The following is a 25,635-nucleotide window of genomic DNA, read 5'->3' on the forward strand; positions in this document are numbered from 1 at the left end:
TACTCAAAGCTGCTCTGAGCGTAGAGTTGGCCCGGGCTGGAGCAGGTGAGGAAGGCTCAGATGAAACCTCTGCCACCCATGTGCCCACCACAATAACATGGGGTATTTGCTGTGGTCTGGATGGATTGACCGCAGGGAAGAAAACCCATGGGACAAGCCCATACACCTCCATAACGCCACAACCAGGAAGCTTTCAGCAAGAGCAGTGATACCTGCACTGGGACACATCCTGCTTTCTTTTCTGGTAGCAGTAAAAGCCACCAGGTAAAGTGAAGGGACTGCGTACCAAAACCCACCTCTCCCCATCACAGCTTCCCCGTTAGCCCCAGTCCTGCTCCCGCTGAGACGGAATCACAGAACCACAGAATCATTTAGGTTGGAAGAGACCTCCAAGAGCACCTAGTCCAACCCATGACCTAACACTAACAAGTCCTCCACTAAACCACAAGGCCCAAACAACCCTTTCTGCATCTCCGAGGTGCCCGCGTGGTGCTCATTAATTAGCCACTACATCTGCCCTCGGCAGCAGTCCGGGCAAGGGGCAGGGAGCGTGGCATGGGGACGTACCGCAGGACGGAAGGGGTGGGGGTCTCCGAGGAGATGATCTTCATGTTCGTGTTGTGGAGCACGCTGGGGCGCTGCTGGATGGTCTCGTGGGTGCGGGGCGAGACGGGAGAGTGCTGGTGGCTGTGAGAGTGCGAGGAGGAACGGCTGCTGGACTGCTCTGTACCTGGGGCAAACACAAGCAAAGGCTTCAGCCCCTTGTTTTGGAGTCCCAACGCTACCCGCACCCAGCAAGGGCCCCGGGATGCAGAGCCAGGCTCCTCCCCAGCCTACCTGGTCTCCAGATGGGTGCATGCTCCACCGTGGTGGATACTAGGATGGATTTTTCACGCTCCCTCTCACGTTCACGCTCCCGATCCCGTTCCCGTTCAGACACTGATGATCCTGACTGTTTGGTCAAGTGCGTGGGGCCTCCTGAAACCCAACCGAAAGGCAGTGAAAGGGCTGCAGACAGCGCGATTCCCCGCGGGGAACACAGCCTGCCCTTCACATCGCTGTGTCTGCAGAGCAGATAACGAACAGCTCCATCCAAGGTCACGAGGAGCAGGACAGACCGGGGCGACCAGCGCGACAAAGCCCGGGCAGATCACGCAATAGCTGTCCTGGCGCCATCTCCAGGATATGACCTTCCACAAAGCTGTTTGCTATCTGCCACTTCGGGGAAAAGGAGGAAAAGCAACGAAGCTCCCAACAAGCAGAATCAGAGGAGCTGGTGCGAGGGAGCCGGAGCGCTGGTCCCCGAGCGGGAATGAATTTGAGCTCTGCCCCAGCACACCGAGCTCACGGCCCCGAATTGTTTAAGGGAGTCCTACCCAACTGCCTTCCCACAGGAAAAGCAAGCTGCAGCGTTACCTGGGGAGAGCGGGGAGCTGCTGTGTCGGCTGCTGAAGGTCTGGGGGGGGCCGGGGATGTAGGTGATGCGGTCCATGGAGGTGGCGGAGGTGCCGGGGGTGGGGGGCACGAGGACAGGCAGGTGCGGCACTTGGGACAGGTCGATGATTCCTGGAAGAGAGCAGTCAGAGGGCTGTCAGGGTGACGCTGAGCCGCTGCTGCTTGACCCCAGCCACAGCTCCCAAAAGGTGGGAACCCATCCCCGACCCTCCCGGCTGGATTCACAAGGACCTGCTGCATAGTTGAGGGCGAGCGAGGGCTCCCGGGGCGACAAGCCGCGCAGCATGTCCGCCCGCTGCGCCATGGCCGTGGCTGCGGCGTTGTGGTGCATCTGCTGGGACGTGATGTAGTCGTTGATGATGGTCTGTCGGTTCTCCATGGCGGCCGTGTCCGGGTACCCCCGGATGAGGTACGGGGGGTAGAGGTGGGGGTACGTGGGGCTCGGGGCCAGATGCCTCGGCAGGTAGTAAGCAGCAGCTGGGAGAGAAGAGGAGGGAGAAATGAAGCGGCTTTCCCCACGGGTGGGTTTTTGGGAGGCAGCAGGCCATGCTTTTGCCCGGCGCATCCTCAGGTTTTGGAGCATGCCAAGGAAAAAACAATCCCAAACCAACCATGCCCCCCGGCGAAGGTACCTGCTTCCAGTTGGATTCCCCTTGGGATGGCGGCGGGATCGAAAGCCAGCGGGATGTGTCCTCGGTACAGGTCGACCCCGCTCACGCCACGGAGCAAGTGCTCATATGGGGAGATGGGGTGGTGGTGGTCGGGCACGGGGGCGTGTGGCGACTTGGAGTTGGTGAGTTCTCTTGACGTGGGGGTGATCTTTCGGTCCTGGGACACTGGCTTCCCAGCAGTGATGCTCCCTGCAGCGAGCAGAAGGAAATGAGTCAGAGACTGAGCACCATGGCCAAGCCACGTCCCCGAGGGGTACCCACAGCCAAGAGTTTCCTCAAGGGACGCCCACAGCTCCTCCTGAACTCAAGGGACCCTTCTTCCCTCCTTGCTGCGCTGCTGTGACACATTACACCACCGAGACCAAGGTGGCCAAGCCCTGGTCACAGCCAGGAGGAGAACCCTGTCCTAAACCCTCCCGTGTGTGCCCCTCGAGAAATGGAAAGGGGCTCCCACCCTCGACTGTGCCACCCGGACCTCTCCCTTTGACATCCTGCTCTCACCTTCCACCTCCCACGAGCAAAGGAGCAGGACAGGGCACAGGTACAAGGTGCAACGCGCTGGGCTAACACATCTTTGCTACAACAGCACTGTGAGCGCGGTCACGCAAGACCCGTGGCAGCCCTGTGCTACTGGCAGGGCCGTGCATGTCCCCTGGGCATGGCTGTCCGTGCAGCATTTGCACAAGGAGGATGCCAGCACTTTCCTATTCATCCGTCCCACCTCCATACACACCGGGCATCCTGCAGGCTCATCCCGCCCTGCACAGGCACCCCGCGATGGAGCCTGGCTGCCGTGCTCCTTGGTACACCAGCAAGGAAGAGGTTAGGGCTGCTGGGCAGAGCCGGGGACCCCAGAAACTCCCGGGCACGGTGACGAAACGGTTCAGAGGGTTCAAGCACCAGCTGCCCTCTGGAGCTGTCAGCTCTTTCCCAACACACGGAGCGAGGTTGGATCAATGTCAGGGCCTTCCCTTGGCTCTCCCAACCTGCACTGGGCATTGGTGGCACTTCTCGCCCCACCTGGGACAAAGGGCACCAGCTCACGGTGTTCTTAACAGGCCGGGGACAGCAGCTGACAGCCACCCCAAAGCAGCGTGAACACGCTCCTCTTGCACCAAATTGCACAGAAATGAGCCCAGAGCCATTCAGAAAAAGACGCAGCCAGCCTGTCCCTCCCCCTCAGCCAAACACATGCACAAAAGCCCCATCTCTGCAGAGGGACGGGGACACAGACTGCGATGTCTGGCCGAGCCCTGCTGGCCCTGGCTTGGAGGGCAGCGAGCCGTCCCTGCCCGCCTCCGTGCGCCGGATCCGGTCCCGCTGGTGGGGACTTGGAAATAACCACAGCTCCAACACAGGCCGGGCGCACTGCCACGCCTGCCCCTCTCACAAACCTCAGTGTCTTGGTGTGGCCACGAATAAATCAAACCTACTGCAGGGGCAGGAGGAAAATCTAGCTGGCGTGGGAAAGCTCCACTCCAGCTCCGCTCTACGACTCCTTGTAGGACCCCGCTCCTGCAGATCTCCTGCGTCCCCAGACCCCGTGATCTCCAGACAGGCAGAAATCTACTTTGCTGCTGGCGTTTTACAGGAACGCTGATTTTTCCCTTGGGATCCCTCCCCACAGCCTGGGTGCTGCCTCCCCCGCGCCATCCTCACCATATGTGCAAATCTCAGAGCGCCGCAAAGCAGCTGAAGGCTTCCCCAGCAGCACTGACCTAGCTAGAAAAACAGCTAGAAAAGGCTGCGGCAACGGGATCTGCTGACCACGGGGACCCCTGGTGTGCCCAGCCGGCTGTGAGTGACACCGGTGGGTTTTTGGAGAGCTCTGCCCTCTGCAGCCCCATCTCATGGTCCTCTCAGGGGAGCCGCATCCCGGCCCTGGTTTTCGGCAGACTGCAGTGCCTTGTGCCGCACGCCCCCAAATCATGAGACTCTTGGTGTAGGACAAGGGTTTGCAGGTGGGAGATGCAAACCTCCTGAGAGCGCTGCCGCAGAGCTGGAGGAGAGCGGTGCCCCGGGCTGCTGCAGCTCCCCGTAGCTAGCAGGAGAGATGACAAGGTGTCCTAGGGACTGGGTTCTGCACTGCCCACGGGTGTGCCACAACGCCAGAGGACTTTCTGGGCTCTAGATCCGAGTGGGTCTCACCAGATCACCAGACCTGAGCATGTGCCTGGTCCCTGGGAGCCCCGGCTCTGGGGACAGGAGATGACTGGAACCAAGGGGAGCAGGCAGACCCCCCCCAGAACAGGCTGGGGAGGCTGCAGACCCCAGCAGCCAGCCAAACTGCCCGGATCTACCAGCTCAGGAGGATTATGTGTACCTGGCGGTGAGGTGCTCGGGTGCCAAGGTGATGGATAAACACACAAGGCAGGCAAACAAACACCAGATCGGTGAAAAGGGTGAAAATCCCCCTGCCCAGCGCACGGAGCACTGCTCTCATGACCTCCTTTAGAAACAAGGGTGCCCAGGGACAACTCTGGGGCAGGGAAAACACTTTGTACACAGCATCAGCTTCACCAAGGTCGCCTTTCAGCCACCCCACTGCAGGCATGCCCCAGCTCCCGTGAGTCAGCCCCAGCTGAGGAGAACAGGAGAGCAGGTTGGACGGGCACCTGCCAGGAACAGGTGGGGTCAGCAGCGACTTCCCGTGCACCTTGCCACAAATCTTAGCATCCAACAAAAGGCTGGCAAGTACCTTCATGCTGCCGTGGCGTGGATTCCCTCGTGGAGACCGGAGACCCTCTGTGCAAGTGGCTGCTGAACGCCGTGCTGTGCCCTGCCTGGTGGTCCTCGTAGGCGAGGGCGCTTTGGTGGGGTTTTCCCGGCTCAGGCACAATCACGGGAGCCCCTCTGGCGATCGATCCGCCCGAGTTTGTCACTGGGCTCGGCCTGTTTTTCAGGCTCTCTTCGTAGGCTCTCTCCAGATTCCTTGGGTCTTGTATGACGTCCAGAGAGTGTACAGAGTGAAAAGTCCTCCCGGGACTGCCGATGATGGACCGCACGTCATGCTTTTTGGTACTCGACGAAGAAGAGCCGCTGTCGTACTTCAGCGGGGTACCCTGCGGACACAAGGCAGGTGAGATGTCAGAGGGGCACAGAGCAGAAGGGGATGCAGCGACTGCACCCCACCGAGCTTCAACGGGGCTTGTGCTTCCCAGGTCAGTGGGTCGGTACACCAGTGACACCAGTTTACTCGGTGAAATGGCAGCAGCCATCAGCACAGCAGAGATAACAGCACCGAAACGGGCAGGGTGGGGTGCCCGCTCTGCATGTCGTGTTGTGCTACAACAAGACGAGGATGAGTCACTGCCGAGGGCTGGCTGTGCCCATCACGCCTCGCTCCTACACACGCTGTGAAATGAGGTAGGCCTGCGAGGTGCCATGGGAACCCTCCAAATATTTGCAGCCCGACAGGAGACAGCACGCAATGCTTCGTCCTAAATACTGGCCTCGCTGGGTTGACTCTTGCCCGTAAAGCGAGGAGACCAAGGCTATGCACACCCAGCCACAGCTGCCGAGGGCACCAATTCGCCTCTGGCCTTGAACGTGAGCCAAATGCGGCTACTCCCGTGTGCGTGGACAGAGCACTGCCTTCTTCACATGCCAGGGAGCACAGAGGTTTTGTATTTATCTGCTTGAGGATGGAAAAGGGGAACCCATACCCAAGCAGGGCCTGAATACTGAGCAGTTTGCAACCCCGAAGCCCTCTCTTCTCTCCTGTTGGGAGCAGACCCTGCAAGGGCAGCAGGCTGAGTAGGAGCGAGCCCATACCTGCGTGATGGAGCCTTCCTTCAGAGGCCTCGTCAGGGAGATGTCTGGGGTCCGCCTCAGCTCCTCCCGGGGAATCTCGTGGATTGACCTTCCTGCTTCTTTCACCGTGGCCACCAGGCCTTCGTGGGCTGGCTTCATTTTCAGGGGAGTAAGGCCCTCGTGAGACCTGACCTTGTAGGCATCAGATAAGTCCCGTGGTGGAGTGTTTTCCCTCTTGAGCTGTTTGGCTTCTCTTCTGAGGTAGTCCTCATGGGCCTCCACGTAGGACCGAGGTATTCCTGCAGCCCCCGAGCAGACAAAGCAGAGGGTGAGTCCCCAGCCACGCACTGGGCTCCCAGTCCCCATGGGGATGCTCAGCACCAGGGGCCTCCAGTTAATGCAGGTAACTCACGGACTGGTACCTGACTGAGCGCACATGCAACTACATCGCTAACCCAGCAGGACCCCCTCCCGTTACCACCAGTTTCTGGACCCGTTTTGTACTACTTTCGGCCTGCCTTCATGCGAGTCACTGGGAATTTTACCCCTGACTCGGCGACAGCTTAGGGTGGTAGAAGCTGAGCAAGACTGGCAGTTTGTCTGAGCACAGAGCAGATCTGCAGCCGGACCCCAACGTGTCCACCTTGTGTTCCTCCTGCTCTAACCTGACGATAAGGACAAGGGCCCACGCGTGTGAGATATTTCCCCGTGTTACTTCTGGCCATGGGCTTGTCCTGCCTGCAGGCATTACCTTGTGTAATTGAGCCGCGGATGTGGTGCTGCTCCTTTAGGTTATGGGGACTGTGTCGGTCTGGAGGGATCGCTCGACCCATGAGACCTAGGAGAGATCCAAGAGGGAAAGCTGGGTTGTGACACAGAAGTTCATTTAAAAAAGGACGCACAGTGATGGTGTTACCAGGGCTCCGGGGAGAAAAAATACCAACAGTTTCTAAATGACTTGATTTCTCTTTTTTTAAATGTGCTTCCTTTTTTTGTAGTCCTGGAACTAGTTTACATGGGCAGAAGCCAAAGGCAAACAGGCCAGCCTGTGTCCCTAGTCTTACCACGCCTGTCAGATGCTGCCCTGTTGGGATGTGCCATGGGATCCCAGCTAACCACTGCCAAAACACAGGCGTGGGAAGGCTCATCATGTAGACAGGACACAAGACGGGGTCTCTGCAGGTCACTGCTGACGCAGCAGGGGTAAAAGTTTTCCCCCAGACCCACCTTCAATGCTGGCAGACAGCGGATCGCGGGCTGACAAGCCCCGGCTGATCCTCCCCTCCATCATGTCGTAGGTCCGCTTGGTTCCCGTGGTCTCATGTGAAGCTCCTGAGCTCCTGCTGTCTTCTTTGGGACACTGAGAAGCAGCAACCCCACCTGGGGAAAGGAACACCGAGAAGCACCATCAGGAGCACAGAAAGCTGGCACTTGATGCAGGAGGGTGTTTACCACCGTCTGCCTGTGTTACCAAAAGGTCAGATCCCATCTGAGCACCAGCCACCACTTGGCACTGCAAGAAATGTCGCATGAGGCTGGCTTCCAAGAAATTCAGCTGATGTCTTCTCCCCTCCCTGCCTGCTCAGATTCCAGATCTGTGCCTCCTGCCTGGGTAGGAGCAGCCGCCCTGTCGTGTCCCGCTCCCTCCCGCCCTGCGTGGGCCAGACGTAGGCAGCGGGACAGCTCGGAGCCGGCACAGCCCCGGTGTCAGCAGCTGCAGTTCCACTGAACTCAGCCCTGCAGTGCTGGGGAGGTTTTTTTTTTGTTGTTGTTGTTTTGATTTTTATTAGACACCTACTGTTTGGGATCTTGTCCAGTCTTAATATTTGCTGAGACACTCCCTGGGTGAGAAAAACAGGCAAGAGGGGAGAGGCAAAGCAGAGAAATCCTTTGAAGCAGCAACGAGCACACACAAGAGACGGCGAGAAGTCCCACGGGTCCGAGCCGGAGCGATGGAGCAAGCACCGGCGTGACTGCAGGCCACGGACCACGTCCTCATCCAAACTCGGACCAGATTTTTCTGCAAAGTGGAGCTCGAGCCCTCGCCTCCCTGCTGCGGGCAGCGTCACGCCGTCCCCGAGCACCGGGCTTCCCAGCGCAGCCCGCCCGTGACCTGGAAAGCCGCTGCCTTGCCTCCGCGCCCGCCCCACCGAACCCATCCGCTGAGCCCAATTTCCTCCATCGGGTGCAGCGAGCTGTGAATCTCACAGGCCGGCTGTGATCCAGCTGAATGCCTCGTGTTTATGTAACGAGCACTGAGCGAGGACGTTGGCTCGGGGAGGGAAACGCCTCTGCCCATTATCTCTGGCCTGGCCGCGCCTGCCAAGGATTGCTGGTGCCCCGCTCCTCCTCTTCATGGGCAGAGAATGTGGTTATACAATTAGGAAAACGGAGGAGAAGTTAAAAACGTTAATTCCATCGCAGACAATTGGGAATAAAAGTTGCCCTTTGAAAAGCCAGTAATTAATAAAATGGGATTATCACAACTTCACACCCACTGTTGCTTTCCGCAATCAGCATCCACTCGATCCAGAAACGGTTTGGGGCTGCGCGCAGGGAAACAAGAGGTGATCGGGCTCTGAGCCTTCACTTCAACGTCATTCAAGGGGAAAAAGCCGGGGGTGATGCTCAGAAAGGAGCCAAGCACCTTGCGGCAGACGAGGGGCGACACTCCCACACCCTGTCCTCAAGGCACATCTGTTGCAGAAGTCCCTGTGCGGAAGGGAACACGGCCCTGGGCACCCTTTGTGCTGCGGGGGAGCAGGGGGAGGGCACAAGGGAGGAGAGAGACTAAACAGAAAGCAAAGCACTCCAAAAACACGTCCCTTGCCTTGCAGAAGCCCTCAGCAATCATATGCGGAATGAGAATAACCAATCTAGCACAATTCAGCTCGCACATGCTACAGGATCTCGTCTCATTACAGCTCTTTTATTTTAAGCACCCTCATGACACTAAAGAATTTGCAATTTTTTTTTCTGCTTGCCAAAATTCATAATCACCAACAATTTCATTTTCCTTTTTTTTTCCTTCCCTTTTAACTCTTCGGCTTCAGGCTGTGAAGCCTCGCCAGGCTGCACGGGGGAAGGAAAGGCAGCGGGGCTGGCTGGGCTGCCGAAGCAGACGAGATTACTCAGGATGCGATAAATGCTATCGAGCATGGAAAAGGCTGCCGTGGAGGGGAAGGAATTAATTCCTCGTCCGCGTCCCCCACAGGGGGTAGGATGAAAGGCGACGGCTGCAGCCGGGGAGGCTCAGGATGGGTGTCGGGGAGCTCAGCTCCCCTTTAGCAGCAGCCAAGTCCCAAAGCAGAAACTGGGAGGGCGCGATGTCCTCAATCCAGCCTCAAGGGTCTCGTTGATGCTCCCAGCACCTAAAGGATCACCTGCTTGTGGCTCTGCAGACCCACACCTATCCCCGAGAGGGCTGCGACCTCCTATTTTATCAAGTCCTGTCCCTGGGGTGGCCGTGGGAGGCACAGGGGAGTGCATGCAATGGGACCAGCTTTGGGTCCCAGCTCTGCCCGGCGTGGGATCCCCTCTTGGTGCGCAGCTCCGGACCCAGGGGCCGGGGCAGCCCTCGCCACCCAGCAGCCTCCCCCGTCTCCGCCCCGGTGGCACCACGTTTGTGCCCAGCCTCGTTCAACTCCGAGCCCGGGCAGAGGAGATTAAAATAGCTCGTTGCACAAACAAGTCCCGAAACACTTCCTGCGTCCTCGCCGGGACGAGTCCTGCCAAGTGTCCCAAAGGGCGCGCAGACACAAGTCTCCTGCGGTGACACTTCGTATCTGGGCGAGAGTTGACAGCAAACACGGGCGGGTGCGGGATGAGGCGGCTTCCACGCGGCGAGCAGGAGGCAGAGCCCTGTCCCCACAGGTCCCCTCAGCCACCAGCAGGGAGGTGGCACCTCACAAGCCTTCCCCATGGCACGACCCAAATGCCGCGTCACCAGCCCGTGGTGAAACCAGCTCCTGGCCCTGCAGGGCTGCTCCCGGACAACCTCTGCCCCAGGGGGGATGCAGCCCGCAGGCGTGCGAGCACAGCAGCCGATGGGAGCGATACCTGCTGAGGCAGGCGAGCGCCACCAGGATCAGGCTCTGGGCTTTGCTCGTCTCCCTAAGTTTGACTCAGAGGAGAAGTGACGCGTCCCTGCTGGATGGCTGTCGGCATGCCAGGACTCCAGCATCTGGCTGTTTTTACACCGAGCCCTGAGGGATGAGAGGCCCCGGAGGACGAGGGGCTGCGGGGTTGCGGCGCCCGTCGCTCGGCTCTTCCCGATGCCAGCCCCGGGCGAGGAGGAGCCAGGCACCGCGCCAGGGGCAGCTGCAGCCTGGCCATGCCTGGCCCAGCGCAGAGCGAGAGGCGAGCACGGAGGAGTCGTTTCCAGCTTCACTGGAGATGAACATCTGCTTATCTCTAATGGAAGCCACCGGGGCTTGCAGTCAGGCTTTTATGGCCAGCGCTGCTATCTGCTGAGCAGGCGCAGAGGCGGCAGGAACAGCTGGTGGCTGCATGCTGATGCCGCTAACGCAGCGAGGCAGCTTCGGCACGTACCGAGGCAGCGTTCCCGTACAGCAGGGGTGCGGGCTGCAGCACAGCTTTCGGGTCTTCCCAGAGCCTCCCGAGAGCATCCCGGTCCTCAGGCTCCTTGCAGCCGCTCGCCCACGTCTGCTTTTGGCAGTCCTGCTGCCGCACTGCTCTGCGGCTGGCCGGGGGTCAGGTTGGTTAACAAGTGTCACCGGCTGTGCAGAGGGGTCTCCGGGCTGGTCCTTCATGGCTCTGCACCTCTGGGCAGCTGGGAACAGGCAAATGCATCACCCAGAGAGGCTCCTTGCTGGGTGAGGGAATGGCCTTGCCCCATCCAATGGCTACGGGTGCTTTAGAAAACTCACAGGATAACGTAACGCGGTCCTGGTGAGAAATACGGCACCCTGACTCTGTCCCATCCTGGAGCTGGAGGAGCCAGGGGCTGACTCATTCCCGATTTTTAATGCCGTTCAATCCATGTCACATTGCACCAGCGCCGTCCTTCCTGAGACATGGGACAAGAAGCCAGCAGCCGGAGGCACAGGAGCCCCAGCCACAACCCTGCATGCAGACGGCTCCGTGAGCGAGGTCACTTCCATCACAGACAGCTGATCGTGCTCGCCTCCACGGTGCTGCTTCTTCTTCAGCCCTGTGCAGGTCGGGGCTGTCTATCACAGGCCATGCAGGAAAGACACACCAAGTGCCCCATACCAGGCTCCTGATGATCAGGGAGCCACAAGCTCCCCTGTGCCATGGGGAAACTGAGGCACAGTGCTGCACTGCCCCAGTGGTTGCAGTTTCCACGCTTGGAAAGCCGCATGCTGTCCATTCCAAATAAGAAGCCTGATATCATGATAAATCTTTATGCCAAACTACCTGACTTGCCTCCATCCTGTAGGTTCTTTGGGCTCCACCTTGGCCCAAGACCTTGGGGACCCTCTCATGGTGTGGCATGTCCCACGGGCATCCCGCACCGCGTCCCTGTGTGGCAGCAACGCCACCTCCGAGGCGAGATGATGGCACGGGACAAAGGGAAACCCAGGTGCAGGGGGGAGAGGTTGGGATGGGAGAGAAACCATGCTGGAAGTGAACCTGCGAGGTCATCCCATCGCACGTGGTCAGCCTTGCCTCAAATATCTCCCAACACCCGAGCACCGTGGCACAGCCCCCAGCACCTGCCCGAGAGGCAGCGGGTTCCGACTTACCGTCGTAGGACAGCACGTGGCCCTTCTTCCCTTCGTAAATGACGTGTCCTTTGGGCAGGGCATCCTCCCTCACTTTCTCTGCTCTGCTGGGGCTGTCTTCTCCGATTATCCTGGTAATGGTTCCTTTGTACAGCACTTCTGCCGGGGTGCCCTTGGAAAGCCACCAAGATCCATATTTAACAGTGTCACAAGCAATTAAGCAAGCAGGCGCGCTCGCACACAGGAACACTCTGTTCCGCCGGGGGAGCCGAGCGGAGGAGAGCGCGCCCGGCCTCCGCTTCCTGACACAGCCAGCAGCGAGAAACCTGCAGCTTAATTATTGATGAGGACAATAACGGCGAGCGGTAAGAAGGTACGTGATCCGGGGAAGGCTGCTGGGAAGAGGTGGGGGTGAGGGCAGCGTGGGGACGGCAGGCACCAGGCTGAAAGGGGCGAGGTGCTGGGGCCGGCCTGGCTCTGGCTGGGTGCTGGTATCGGTGCCGTGCTCCTCACCTTGGGGCAGCCACCACCCTGGGCCTCTAAACCAGCAGCTCTGTTCTTTGCTGTGCGTTTTGGAGCAAGCTACCCGGCTTGTTTCCATCCCACAGGTGTGGGGCAGGGCTGCCAAGCACTGCCTGAGCGCTGGCTTTCCCCGCAGCCTATTTCCCTGGCCCAGCACCACGAGCTGCGAGGCGTCCCGCCGAGGCAGGGCAGGTGGGGGAGCGATGCCTGCCGTTTGGCTCTCCAACGAAAATCGGCTCCTTACACAAACTCGCATGAGCAGAAACCTCAATTTCCCCAGGGGCGCACATGAACGTGGTTCACAAGCACCTGCCCTCCCCGACTCCCCCCTTCGAAATACCCGGAGCTGGATGTCCTTGAGGATGTCGCTGCTGATTAACGCTGCTCTGCCAACACTGCCTGCTCGGTGCCGAGCGGGAACAGACACCGGGGGATGATGTCCCCCCGCCCACCGCAGGGGACGCACAGCGGTGCTGTCAGAGCCCAGCTCCTGGCTGACACCCCCCCGCTCAGCCTAACCCCACCAACTCCCAGGGCTGATGCCCACAAGAAGCCCCGGGGAGCAAAACCCACCCGTGCTGGTGTTTGAGATTCGGCAGACTCTTTTCCCACCCCACCCTGGAGATGTCTCTGCTCTGTACCAAGCTGTCTGAGGGCCACTGGTCCCCCAAATCCCCCCTACAGCTGCCGGGATGTGCCCGTGTGTGGGATCAAGGCCCCGACTGTTGGTGCTCATGGTACGCCCGGTGCTGGCTCTCCCAGCCCCAGGTAAAGTCGTCTTCCTTCCGCGGACGTGCTCAGAGGGGATTTGAAAGCAAGTGATGACAGATGGCTTCAGAGCAGAGAGCATATATTCAAGATCTGCCTCCTGCACGCTGGATGACTAATCCGAGATCAAATATCAGCCACGGCACCGGGAGCTGCTGCAGGAGCGGAGGGACGCAGGCTGCCAGGCCAGCCGGTGCCAGGCAGCAGGAGGGATGGGAACGCCAGGAGCAAGGGGCAGCCTGCTCTGGGCTTGGGACCTTAATTCCCCAGCCAAGGGAATCCAGACGGATTAAATAGCTGTACATACAGCATCGTACAAACTTCTCGTCTTTCCGAATTCGGGCACGTGGTGCTCAGGACCCTTCGTGCCCACCCATGGCTTCCCAGAGCTGCTGCAGGGGCACACGAGGGGATGCATTTGCTCCACGGGGTTATTTGCAGTCGTCAGGCATCCACTCCTGGCAGCTGCTGGATGCAGGGCACCTGGCAGGAGAAGCTTTTGCTCTGAGCCAGGATTTAGGTTCAGGTCGCCAGGGCCAAAGGGAACACGGTCACCCTCTTTGAATGAAGCAGGCAAAAATCTCAGCACGAGTGGCTTTGAATACCTGAATGACGGCCAGATAAAATCCCCATGGGAAACAGGTGATTTTTTTTTTTATGCTCTCTGCTCCGTTACCAGATGAGCAATAACTCACACGGCAAAAACTATCGCCCGCTTGCCAGCTGCTCTTCTGAAGATGGATGGTGGAGATTAAGGCCAAAGTATCTTCCTGTTCCACAGAGCCTTTGGGCAGGACCCCCAGCACTGCGCACTCAGCACCGGCAGACCTCATTACCTGACGTGCACCTCGCAGCCTCCTCCTCTCCTCTGCCCAGACAGGGCCTTCCACCCATCTCCTCCTCGCTGCTTGCTTGCCCTGGCAGGATTATTTTCCCAGAGCCATTTAAAGCTGCTTTCGCCTGTGCTCCTGACAGCTACCAAAAGCAAACGGGGAGCTCAGACACGCTGCAACTCTTTGCATCGCTGCTCGCCGAGCTCTGCTCTCCTGCAGCCTTGGCTGCTGGGACGGGGCTTGTGCCAAGCCGAGCTCAGGCTGTTCGCGAGGGCTCCGTGATGCTGCAGGTGGCTCAGCCCCGTGCTCAGCGCACCCACAAACACCGGCGCCCCAAGCTGCAGTGACCAGCACCCGGGAAAAGCAAAGCCCGACGGAGACAAGGGACTTACGTGCGTGATGGAGCCTCGGTATGTGATGGGCGACTCCGGAGGGGGCCTGGATGTGGGTGTCCCCTTGGTGATGCTCCCTCCTGAGGCAGAGCCGAGGGAAGTACCTGCAGGACACAAACACAGCGAGTTGGAAGCTGGATTTGCTGTTCAGCACAACGTCCGTGGGGCTAAGAGTGCTGACGGCTAAGCCAGCAGGATTCGACCCAACCTCTAGCGAGCTGAGGGAGCCGAGAGGAAGCCCACCAAGAGATGTCAGCGTTAAATCCAGCGCCTTGAACAACTCTTCCCACCCTGTCCCCCTAGGGACCCAGCCCCGGGGCTGGGAGGTGCAAACAATTCTTTTGAAGCTATCACCTCCCTGCTGCCTTTGTGGAGGGGCCAGGCAGATTTATGGGCCTGAGAGAAAGCACAGCCTGCCGCAGCCTCTGCTGATGTGATCAGAGCACATCTCCAGAGAGATGTAGCTCAGGGTGGTGTGAGTTCTGCTGTGTGTTATCTGGCTGGAGCCGATCCACCCCACACCCTGCCTCTGACTGCAGTAAGCTTGGGGACTTCTCAAAGCAGAATTACCTAAATCACTTAAAAACAACGCATCTGTACTTATTCTCTAAAGAAAAATGGGAAGACTAGATTTAAATGAAATGTGCTCCCTGCCCAGCTGCAGCCCCAACAATGAAAACCAGTCAATGGCATTTAACTGGTCCTGCTTTGCTGTCTTGAGCAACAGATTGCGGGGTGCCCCGTGCACACAAAACCCCTGCCAGGATCAAAGCCCATGCCCTGATTCCGGGCTGTGGCTAGAAATGTCTTGGTGTCCCATTGGAGGTGCTGCACAGACCTATCTGCCACCGCTCTGGTGATCTGACCGGCTGGAGAGAAGGGGCAAAGAGACCCCTCTGGCTGGGCAGAAACCCCAAAATCCACCCAGACCTTCCCAGGGCAGCGTGTGCCTGGTGTAGCAGCGAGCATCCCTCCTGCCCTCCCACGCTGGGGCACGGCCGCACGCTCACCCCGCAGGATGGAGCCCTCCTGGGACGGCTGCATCACCAGACTTTCCGGCTGGCTGGCCTGGCTTCTAGGAGAAAGTTGTTCCTGCTTTACTCCAGGAAAAGGCACTGGAAAACACGAAGCACAGATCAGCGTGGCCTCCGCCAGCCTCCAGCTGGCACCTCCCGTGTCCTGGGCCACCAGGATCACGTCTCAGCCCCGCCTGGCACCAGCTCTTGTACCCGGCAGAGGCAGGGCTGGGGACTGGCTGGACCAACGGCCAGGTCTTTGGTGGGGAGCCGAGGAGGAGGACTTGGAAGCCTCCCTGCAAAACCCACCGCTGGCCAAGAGCCTCCTCCAGCACCGCTGCAAGCAGCTGGAGGGTGCTGCCCAGGAGCAGGCACTGATCCGATCCCTCCTTGTGGGGTCGCAGCGCAGGGCTGGCACCCACATCCCCCATCCAGACCCAGTCCTTTCCCCAACTCCTCATAATGCTAAGAATTTTTTCCAAATCTGCAGGCTGAACACTTTCCTTGTTCACTTCAGGCCATTTATTCTTTATCCCACCAGCCTGGGGAGTGGCAATATGTTTCCTTCCTTCCATCGCAGTATTAGCCAGAGGGTATTTATAGACTGGGAAGTGTCCCTGCCTGAGTCGTCCCTTTCCTATACTGCATATATTTAGCTCCCTGTCTCTGCTCTCCCCAAAGACAACTGCTGTCATCCTCGGATCACATCTGCCCCCTCTGCACTTCCTTGCTGTGCCCTGCGAGACATCCCTCGCCTCCCGATTTCTTACCCAGTTTCTTGGGATCCATTGTCAGTGGCAGGCCCATGGTGATGGAGCCGACGGGGACCTTTGCATGCTCGGAGCTGTAGGGTGTGTGGAGCTGGATGGGCATGCCCTGCGGTGCGAGAGGAGAGGTCAGGGAGCAGCTGCGGGCCCCCGCCAGCCGTCCCCGCCGCTCGCGCCCGACGTACCTGGGAGATGGAGCCCACGGGTCTCTCCAGCACAGGAGGGTGCTTGGTGGAGGAGATGAGGGGAGGAGGGTTGGAGATGCTCGCTAGCCGCTGCAGCCCTGAGCGAGAGCTCTCATGCAGGTTTAGCGGGATGGGGTGTCCTGCGCGAAAAACACAAGGATTAGGGAACTGAGGGACAGTAACGTGCTCTAGGATCCAAGCAGCACAACCGCTTTGGAGAGGACTGGACTAGTTTCAATTATCGCCTCTTCCCTTTTGTTTCTGCATCCAAATTGCGTGCCCTCCAGATAGAGAGGGACAGCAGAGTGAGGGCTAAAACCCTCCTGACTGCACCAAGGGCGGTGCAGGGAACACTCGTGGTGGTCTGTGACGAACCACGTCCCTCATCCTGCCCCGGTCAGGGCTGGGAGACCCGCCTGGCTGCTCTCAGCTGGCCCCACCAGCTGCGAGGGAGGCTGCTCTGTGCTGGAGCAAAGCAAGGGGCCGGCGGGTTTCTGCTGAGCCCTCTCTCCCACCCAAAAAGAAAATAACTGCACTGATTTAAGGGAACAACCCGTGATGCTGGCTGCAACCGCAGCCTCTGTCCTCGGCCGCAGGTCAGGGCAGAGGGGACGTGCTGTGCAGATGGTGGATTGCACTTGCCTGGTGAGTTATACTGGAACAAGTGGGGCTCCGCCTGGGGAGAGGTTTTTATCACATCCCGGGAGTAGGACAGGACAGGGGGCCAGCATGAGGCGGCCGTCGGCTCCGCGCTCAGCTTCTGAGCCTCTGCGATGGAGGAGAAATGCACCGACTTTTCTGCAAGGCAAAAGGAAGACAAACAGCTTGCTCAGCGGCACCCCACGGACAGGCAGACGCGAGAAGGGAAGGCTCAGCGAGCAGCCGAAGCCACGTCCCTTCACGTGGAGGCGAAACAACCTTCCTCCAGGCTCACACTCCTCGGCCGGGGGGGGCAGGATGCTGCCAGCACCCCGCGTCCCCCAGCACGCAGGGACATCCAGCGGGTGCCGCCTTGCTTGTGACAACCCCTGTGGTCTGCTGATGGGCCAGAAATAAAGGCGTCAGCTTGTCGGATGGCAAGGGAACGATGCTCAGAGCCTGAAGTGACCGGCTGTTCTCCCAGCACCTGGGACAAATGTGCTTTGTGAGACCGTCAAAGGCAAACGAAGTTCAAGACGGGCTCGGCGTGACGACTGGATGCCTCCGCTGCACGGCAGCTGGGCGGCAGGCAGGGGAGCTTTCGGAAATGATCTGGCTCAGGTTTTGTTGGATGCCAGGCTGGGTTCGCCCTGCCTATAAAAAGGCTGATTCGAGGCCAAGAAGCGCCTGCTGGCTGAAGAGCCGTGCTGGGGGTGGTTAAAGAGCAGCTCTCTTCTTGACCTGAGAGCCCTGCGGGGTGTTGGGGAAGAGCTTTATCTGCTCCATCCCGAGCGCAGCCTCACGGAGGAACGCTTTGCTAAGCAGACAGATGAGACAGCCGTTTTTGAACGGATTAGAGGCAGGTTTGGTAGGATTTGCTTTTAATCGATAACCACTTAATTTTGCACTGCCCTTCTTTGTCAGACCCACCTGCGTAACGCCTGCATTGACCAGAAATTAGAAACTGGGCAGTAAACAATAGCAGTCACAAATGAACCCAGCCTTTAACCATCAATTTTTGATAAAAATAGATGCCTGAATCCTGCTAAGCCTAATAATAGGGCGAGTAGATTATCAGAGGCCCAATTTAATGAGGCTTTACTGCATTATCATTATTAATGCTCAGTGTACTCAGAAGCTGGGAGATTATTCTTGTCCTCTTCGGTGAGACAAGAAATCCATTATCAGCACGCAGAGGTGTCTGGGCACACACACAGCTGCAGCCTGGCGGGGCCAGACCTCGCCTGCAGCATCTTCCCTCCCCGTGAAGATCCCATGCCAGGTCCCAGAGAGGATCCTCCCGGCACAGGGGATCCAGGAGCATCCTCCCCACTGACGGAGGGGCCGTGGCATCCCTTCATTTTTTCCCTTTCAGCTCAGCCCCGCTCAGCTCCCTGGGGGCTGATCCAGCGCACGGCGTGCGGGGCTGAAAGGCGCTGGGATGTCCCAGCTGGAGCTGCTCTCCGGAGCCAAGGCACCACCAGCCAAGGCTCCGCGCCCCCTGGATGGCTCCCGGAGAGCCACGTCCTCCTCCCCGCCCCGCGGGTGCCTCTCCCTCCCCTCCGTGCCTCTGGAGCCTGTGAAATGTGGCCAGTTCTTAATTGCCCCCGCATTAGAGGGCGGCTATAACTCAGCCAGCTTTTGATAAAATAGCACTTACACGGGGAAGAGAGAGTTCCTATTACCGTTTATCAAGCCCCTGGAATCGGAGCGAAGGAGTCAGAGTTTATACGATCCGTCATCCAAATTAATGCTCTTGGCTCCCCGTCTCCTCCGAAGGCCAACTGAAACACGACTAAATCAACACACAACGCACCGCCGGCTTTCCAACCGCCGCGCGATAACCCGAGATATGCCCGACGGCGGCTCGGCACCGGGGGAAGGGATCAGGGATCCGTCTGCCCGACCGCGGGGCTCTGCAGGGCTGCCTGCCCCTGCCCGGCCCCGCGCTCCGCGGCTCGTCCCGCGCTCTGGAGGTACGGCTCTGGCCTGGCCGCCCTCCAAGGCGATACGGACCCAGCCAGGAGCCGCGAGGCAGCCAACGCCTTGGCCAGGATGTGTGCAAGACTGCTTTGAAGCGGATCCAGAACGGTGTGAAGGACGTCGATCCCCTGAGCGGCTGCAGGAGTTCAAGCCCTCTTATCGAGCTGGGCCTCAGCGAGCCGCGGAGGAGGCGGCGGACCTGCTGCGGGGAAGCTGGCCCCTGGCTACGAGGAGCCTCAGGGCTGCTCTGATTGAGGTTTGCCGGCTGGGCTGGACTCTCCCCGTTTAACGAGGCCCCTGTAGACGCGGTGTGGCAGCCCAACGTGTGGGGTGTTGACACTTGTTGCCCCAGGGGGAGGCCTTGGAGAGCAGGGGAGGGAAGGGGCGCTCCCCTGGTACACAGACTGCGCTGCCTATCTCGGGGTATCCTGCCGCAGAGACAGTGCTGAGCCACCACCTGAGCTCATCGCTGCCCTCAAACAGGGCTTTGGGGGCTTGTTTTCTCCCCTCGAGGCACCTCTCAGCACAAACCTGCTGGTTTTTACATGGCAGATGCATTCACGCCATGGAACGAGGGCTCCCGAGGGCCCACGTGCGACCCAGGCCCCCAGCGGTACCAGCACACAGGCACAGGGACGCAGTGTTTGGAGATCACCCGAGATGTTTGCTCCGCTCCTAATCCTCGTCACAGCCTGGTCAGCCTACTCCACGCCTCTGTGTGACACAGGGCAGGTGCTGTGCACCTCGCAGGGTAATTACCTTCATTAACACGGAGATCTGGAGCACTGCAGAGGTGGCCCAGAGAAGAAAGCGCTCCGTACTACACACTGCGGTGCGGTGGTGCCGAGCTCCAGGCCCCAGCACTGGCCGTGCCATGCGGCTCACCATGAAGCTGAGCCGTGCAGGACAGATCCCCACAGGATTACGGTGCAGGAGGAGACCAAACCCATTAACCCATTACCCACCACTGGCAGGGAAGGGCTGGAAGGGAGCTGATCTGCCCGGGCAGCAAGCACCAGCGCGGGATCAGCTGAGATGGGACTTCACGGGTGGCATCACCGTGACTCAGGGGAAACTCCCTTCCTCAAGGTGAGCAGTCACCTTCCTGGCTTACATGCAAAACATTCTGCAGGGCTGATCCACACATGGTGCTGTTTGTTGTTTAAGGAAAAAGAAAATCTGGCAAAGAGTCAGCAACCAACTCCTTCTGCAAGCACATCCTCCTGTCCCAAGAGGGACGCGGCTGCTCTGGGGGCTGAACGAGGGCACCAATTTTCCAGCGATGACCACAACCAGCACCTATCTGCCCCATCCATGTGGCCTCATCCCTCCCCACCTCCTTGCACTGCGATCCCAGTGCAGGACCCACTCCTGGGGGGCATCGCCCCCACAAAGCCCAGCCTCCCGGCTCCTCTGATGGCACCGCTGGCTATGAGGGGCAGGCACGCCGACGCCGAACTGGAACAGACTGTCACCGAGATTAAAAACACATTTAGAGGATAGTCTCATCAGGACTTCCCGACTCTCCTTAACCTCGATCCCCAGGTGCTCAAGCTAATAACACTTCAGATGCTCTACGGTGGGAAACTTGGGGTTGCTCATTAGGCAGCCAAACCACATCACAGCTATTCCGGGGAGAAAGCACTGGGAATCTTTACAGGAACCTTTGGACTCCAAGTCACAGTATTAGCATTGATTTTAAATGAAATAATGGTCCCTGCTGAGCATTAAAAGCATTCTTTATAAAAAGCCAGCAAGGTAGAAAAGAGCCATTGTACCCAAAGCCCTGGCATGCCTCCAGGCCCCTTTGCTCTCAAGTGAATGGCAGAGACGCTAATAAAGGCAATCTTCACCTCCTCGGCACTCGACACTAGCTCGGTGTTTGCTGTAGGCTCAATGAGACATGATGTACTGTCTAATGAACATGGGAAATTAGCCATGCCTCTCCGGTCCCGCTTCGAGATGCTATTAAAGAGCTTTCAAGGGCTGAAGCAAACGTCCACCTAAGAGGAGGCAAGCTGCTGGCTGCGTGCAGCTGCACGCGGGGCACGTTGTGGCACAGATAAATGCACACCGCCACGCACGCCGCCCTACCTTCCTTGTCGCCAACAGCGGGGCTCCGGCTCTTTCCCCTGGGGCTGCTGCTCGGCTGCTGCTGCTCCTTGTCGGCTTGCTGCTGCTGCTGGGCCTGCGACAGCTTGCTTGGGGGCACATCCTCGCGGGCAGACTCGTGGGCTTTAGTGATCTGCTGCTGGTAGAGGGCCAGGGCGTGGGGAGGCACCTGAGGCTTCACGCTTCCACTCTGCAATATCCCCTCTGAGAAACCTTCAGAAATCTGCAACAAAACAGTGAGAGCTGGTGAAACTTGCCATGTCCCGTTAACATCCCTCGCAGCCGTGGAGGCAGCAAGGTGTTACAAAGCCCCACAGCCCAACCATCCCGAACGGAGCTCCAAGGCTCACCAGCCACAGGAGGTTAAAAAACCCACAACGAGGAGCACCAGCTCTGTTCTGGTGACACCACCGGAGAGCCTCAGACCTCCCTCGTTTAAAGCCTCTAATCTGCAGTTCAGTGCCCGTAGCTTTTGCAAGCAGTTACATGACAGCAGCCACATCTTTCGCTGGAAGAAGGGAAACTGAAAGAGCACCAGGAACGGGTCTTTCCCGAGTACTTGAAACCCAGCACACACGAGCAGGGGTTTTCTCTCCCCACCCCACAAATGCTCCTCCTCTGGCACTGACCCTGGAGATAAGAGGGTGCTTTTTGTCACAGCCCCAGACAGGAACCATCAGCCTGTTGCAGCTCTCCAGTAGCCTTGAACTGAAAAGGGGAGACCAAGAAGAGCTTCTGGATGAGGAGGAGCATAAATATGTTTTACGTGGTGACTTTAAGCACGAGACCAGGAGAAGCACAGGGCTGGGAGGGTGCACAGTTGCTTTTTAAAGCAAAGGGAGGCAGCAGTCATGTGGCAATGAGGAGCTTTTTCTGTCCAGACCTCCCACTACTTTCTGATAGAAGAGCTCAGAGGACATCCAAACATCGCTGGCAGGCCCTCCGGCAGCTGGGAGCACGCTGCGCACAGAGAGCACCTTGCCTACATGGGGCTCAGCCACCCGCGTGTCGGGCAGGGGGACACGTCCCAGTGCAAGCGTACGTGCAAGGCACGTGCTGCGCCCCCGGCCCCAACCCTCTTTTTGGGGCACTTACGATGGGAGGGATGGCAGCAGCGCGCTGCTTCAGCTGTTTCAGGTCCAGCGGCTTCTGCGGCGAGGAGTTCAGCCTGGCCTCGCTGGCGGTGTTGAGCAGGCTGGGCCGGGGGGACAGCAACCTGAGCACAAAACACACGGTAAGGGGCGATGTCACACACGAGCTCCACGTCTGATCGCCCCCCCATGCCCCACACCCCCGTGCTTTGTGCTGCTGAGCCAGGGGACATCCCTGTCATCGACGAGGGGCGAGCTGGACCGCTGCTCACGGCTGGGACCCCGGGCTCCTGAGCACGCTGTGCACTTGGGCTGCTAGCTCTGCAACCCGCTGCCTGGTCCCAGACCTGTTCAGGTGCTACAACCGTTGCAGGGTTCACTGTGAGGCTTGGACAGGGGCTGCTCAGCAGGGAACCCCGCTGCACTGCCCGGAGCACGGGGTGCCTGCAGCCCCGGGGAGGTGCCTGCAGCCCCGGGGAGGTGCCTGCCGCCTCCACCTCGGTGGGCTGCCGGTGCCTCAGCTCCTTTTAGTCATACAAGGGCCCAGGGGACCCGCTCCCCACTACACGACGCAGACCAGCAGCACCAAGCGAGCTGCAGAGCGCTGCCACAGCCGGGGCAGCTTTGCCGTGGGATAACGAGGCCCGGGGAAGGCGGGGAGCGGGATGGGATTTACGTCCTGCTTTCCAGAGACAACAAGTCCCGTGGGACTCAGTGCTCTGAGACGATTATGTCTGCCTCGAGAGGCTCTCAGCTCCCCTTTGCTTTAGCTACTACACTAATTATTTCTAGCAAACTAGCTGCTGTTGTCCAGAATAAGCCCGAGGGAGAAGCGGAGCCCGGAGTCACGGAGCAGGGCGACCCATTCAGATTGCATTTGGGCGCCACACCACCCTCCCCAGCTCACTCAAGCATCACCCAGCACTCGAGATCAGCCCCGCGCTCCTGTTCAAGGACTGTCTTTTATCAAGGCTCTACAGCCTGGGCAAGTAACCACGCACACGCGGCTGGAGCGCTTGGACCACCTGAAAGGCGAGAGCCTGGGTTCGGATGGGATTTGGTGCTCAGCTTCGTGGCTGCACAACCCCGCGCCCTCTCCGCTGGCTCTTCCCCATGGCTGAGCTGTGGGGCGGACACTCAGAGGATGGCTGTGCCGAGCCCCTTGCAAAGAGCAAGAGCCCCAACGCGCTGCTGTGCTACAAAACCTCTGCCTCTCCTCCTGGGACAGGGTTCTCCCTGCCGCCGAGCGCCACAGCCCTCCTGCGAGGGCACAGACGCAGCCAGGAGGGCGAAGGGGAGTTGGGACATCGCTGGGATCTCTGCCTCCCACCACCCCGCTGCACAGCTCCCAGCTGTAGGGACCAGCCGACGCCTCATTTCTCTGGGGCGTTACCAGCACCACGCTGCTTTCCCCTTCCCGACTGTTCCACCACGCTGCAAGGCGGGTGGGCATCTCCTGGGTCCCCCCAAAACGGGATGGGAAAGGAGCGAGGCAAAGCCCTCGGGTCGAGCTGTGTCCGTGCTGAGACCCCAGGGCCATGTCGCTCCAGGACATCTTCACTTTCTCTCCCTCCCAGCTCCCATTTGTTGAAGCCAGTTCATCGTTTCTAAGTTTTACAGCGTGACTTGTTTATTTTAGCTGTTGTTTCACTGCTCTCTTCAGCCTATAAATTTCAAGGTCATTCCACGCTCACCCTTGGATGAATAAACAAGCGTGGCTGGGCCATGTGCGGGGAATAAATACATCGCTGCGCTGGGGCTGCCCCAGCCCTCGCGGCGCGCCGTGCCCTGCATCGGAGCGGGAATGGGACCCACCTCGGGATCTGCCCCAGAAGTGGGAACTGGGATGCGCTGGGGGAACTGGGATGCTCTGGGGGAACCAGGTGAGGGGCAGCTCACCCGAGCTGCTCTCCAGACAATCGCGGCGATGTCCGCCCACGGGACGGCACAGGTGGGGAGAAGCCACACCAGAGGCATGGGGGCAGCACCCCAAGGGCTGCTGAGAAGTGCCCGGGGACGAGGACACCCAGCACTTGCTCTCAGGACAATCGCGCCACGCTGAGCTGCAGCACGTCTGTACTGGGGCTCCCGAACCAGAGACCACTGGGGAGAGCCCACGGTGGCAGCACGCTCTGCAGCCCTGGGCTACGTTCCCAGGCAGTTTGGGCTCTGATTTTACCCATGAGAAGCCGATCTTCAGCCTGGTTTTCTGCAGCCCGGCGAGCTCCATCAGCGGCGGGAGAGGACGGAGCTCTCCCTGCCGCAGGCACAGCTCCGTCGGGTGGATGCTCTGCCCTGAGAGGCACTGGTCGTGTCCGCACACAGCGGGACAGGGGACAAACAACCCCCAGCACCTCTCACTTGGGGGCCCCAAAGCCAACGACCAGTCCCTACGTGTGGGCGATGGCGCTGGGAGGAGCAGCGAGCCCTCTGCAGGGTGTCAGCGTGCCCGGGGTGAGCCTGGGCAGCGGGGAAGGCTTTGGGATGACCAGGGCACCGCATCCTCCCAAATCCTTCAGCTTGCACCACGGGGACCGGTCCGAGCCCAAGGGACTGGTCGAACTGCCGGACAACCCAATGCACCATGACCCCTCCGAGGTGGTCCAAACTCAGTTTCCTGCGCATGCGGTCACTGCATAAAGGGGACAGAGACCGGGGGCAGTCACCAGGTTGCCCGGGAGGCTCAGGGCAGCGTCTCCTTGCCCCGCGCTGCAGACCGGCAGCGGGTAAGTGTGCGTGGCCTCGCACGCGCGTTTCCGTCTGGCCTGACCTCCCACTGAACTGCGGTACTGGCAGTGCTCGCGGCAGCCCTCCCAGCACATGCTGCGTGTAACCACGGACACTCAGCTGCCTCCTTCAGCTCTGACGAGCTGAGGCTGTGGCTCCTTCTCCCAGCCCAGCCTTTGCCAGCGCAAACAGGAGGAGGACCCACGGTGGCCAGCGCCTGCCCCTTCCCCGTGGCTGCAGGGACCCTCGAGCCACCCCCATCCCCTTCGGGGAGATGCTGCGGCCACCCCGGAGCTTTCACAAGCTCAGCAGCGCAGGGTGGGCGGGCGAGCATCGCCCACGTGCCCGGTGCCGTCCCAGCCGGGGCGGCTCACGCGGCATCTCGGCAGCCCCGTCCTCTTCGTCGCCTCTGCCCGCGTGCTCGCAGTCACGCGGCGGTGGGGCTGCGGTAGCCGCCCGCGGGCACGCGGCCTCGGCTGGCTGGAGAAGCGAGGAACCAGGGCAGCTGAACTCCCACGGCTTGTTGGAGGGCTGCAGGCACGCACCGGGAGCCATGCCTCTGGTTCTGTGAGACCGCATCGAAAAGGAGCGAACGAGGGAGCGCGCGGCATCCCCGTGGGCACCACGGCGGGTACCAGCTCCCGCAAACTGGTTGCAGGACACGGTGTGGGCCGGCAGGGCCGGCCGCTTCGCCTGGACAAAGCCACGGGGCTGCTCGGGCTGCAGCTTTCCCTGCCCGCAGGCTCTGCTATCACCTGCGCCTTCCCACCGGACTGCTACGAGGAGAGGCCGGGCAGCAGAGGGATGCCCGATTACTGTTTGATATTCCCGGGAACTGGGAACCGTTTGACGGCTGAGATATTTGCACTGACTCAGTGCGGAGCCCGGATGGAAAAGTCGTTCCCAAGAAGAGCTGCTCCTTTGCAGTAGGGAGGCTGGTAAAAGCTGCTGCCGTCCCGTGTTCGGCTGGGTTCGTGTCAAGCAGAGGAGTGCAGCCCTGCTGGCCTCGCTCC

The 25,635-nt window shown here is 59.7% G+C and overlaps 2 protein-coding genes across 20 annotated transcripts in view; one reads left to right on the forward strand and one right to left on the reverse strand.

Moving 5' to 3' along the window:
• Window positions 1-25,635, forward strand: part of LOC308179656 (uncharacterized protein) — a 224,520-nt gene that overhangs the window by 179,673 nt on the left and 19,212 nt on the right. The gene's annotated exons all lie outside the window — the stretch shown is intronic.
• Window positions 1-25,635, reverse strand: part of NCOR2 (nuclear receptor corepressor 2) — a 234,201-nt gene that overhangs the window by 13,676 nt on the left and 194,890 nt on the right. For all 19 annotated transcript variants that reach the window (XM_080560150.1, XM_080560143.1, XM_080560142.1 and 16 more), the window contains 17 exons: window positions 21,900-22,020; window positions 20,787-21,027; window positions 16,713-16,868; window positions 16,071-16,210; window positions 15,889-15,994; window positions 15,113-15,217; window positions 14,103-14,206; window positions 11,609-11,759; window positions 7,107-7,259; window positions 6,631-6,717; window positions 5,901-6,178; window positions 4,825-5,188; window positions 2,088-2,315; window positions 1,687-1,932; window positions 1,417-1,566; window positions 838-978; window positions 568-730 (listed from right to left, as the gene is read on the reverse strand). In XM_080560150.1, the coding sequence (XP_080416276.1) occupies window positions 568-730; window positions 838-978; window positions 1,417-1,566; window positions 1,687-1,932; window positions 2,088-2,315; window positions 4,825-5,188; window positions 5,901-6,178; window positions 6,631-6,717; window positions 7,107-7,259; window positions 11,609-11,759; window positions 14,103-14,206; window positions 15,113-15,217; window positions 15,889-15,994; window positions 16,071-16,210; window positions 16,713-16,868; window positions 20,787-21,027; window positions 21,900-22,020 (2,934 nt within the window). The remainder of the gene's footprint in view (window positions 1-567; window positions 731-837; window positions 979-1,416; window positions 1,567-1,686; window positions 1,933-2,087; window positions 2,316-4,824; window positions 5,189-5,900; window positions 6,179-6,630; window positions 6,718-7,106; window positions 7,260-11,608; window positions 11,760-14,102; window positions 14,207-15,112; window positions 15,218-15,888; window positions 15,995-16,070; window positions 16,211-16,712; window positions 16,869-20,786; window positions 21,028-21,899; window positions 22,021-25,635) is intronic.

This window comes from Anser brachyrhynchus, assembly GCF_964034855.1.
Source record: "Anser brachyrhynchus genome assembly, chromosome: 17".
Classification (NCBI taxonomy): domain Eukaryota; kingdom Metazoa; phylum Chordata; class Aves; order Anseriformes; family Anatidae; genus Anser; species Anser brachyrhynchus.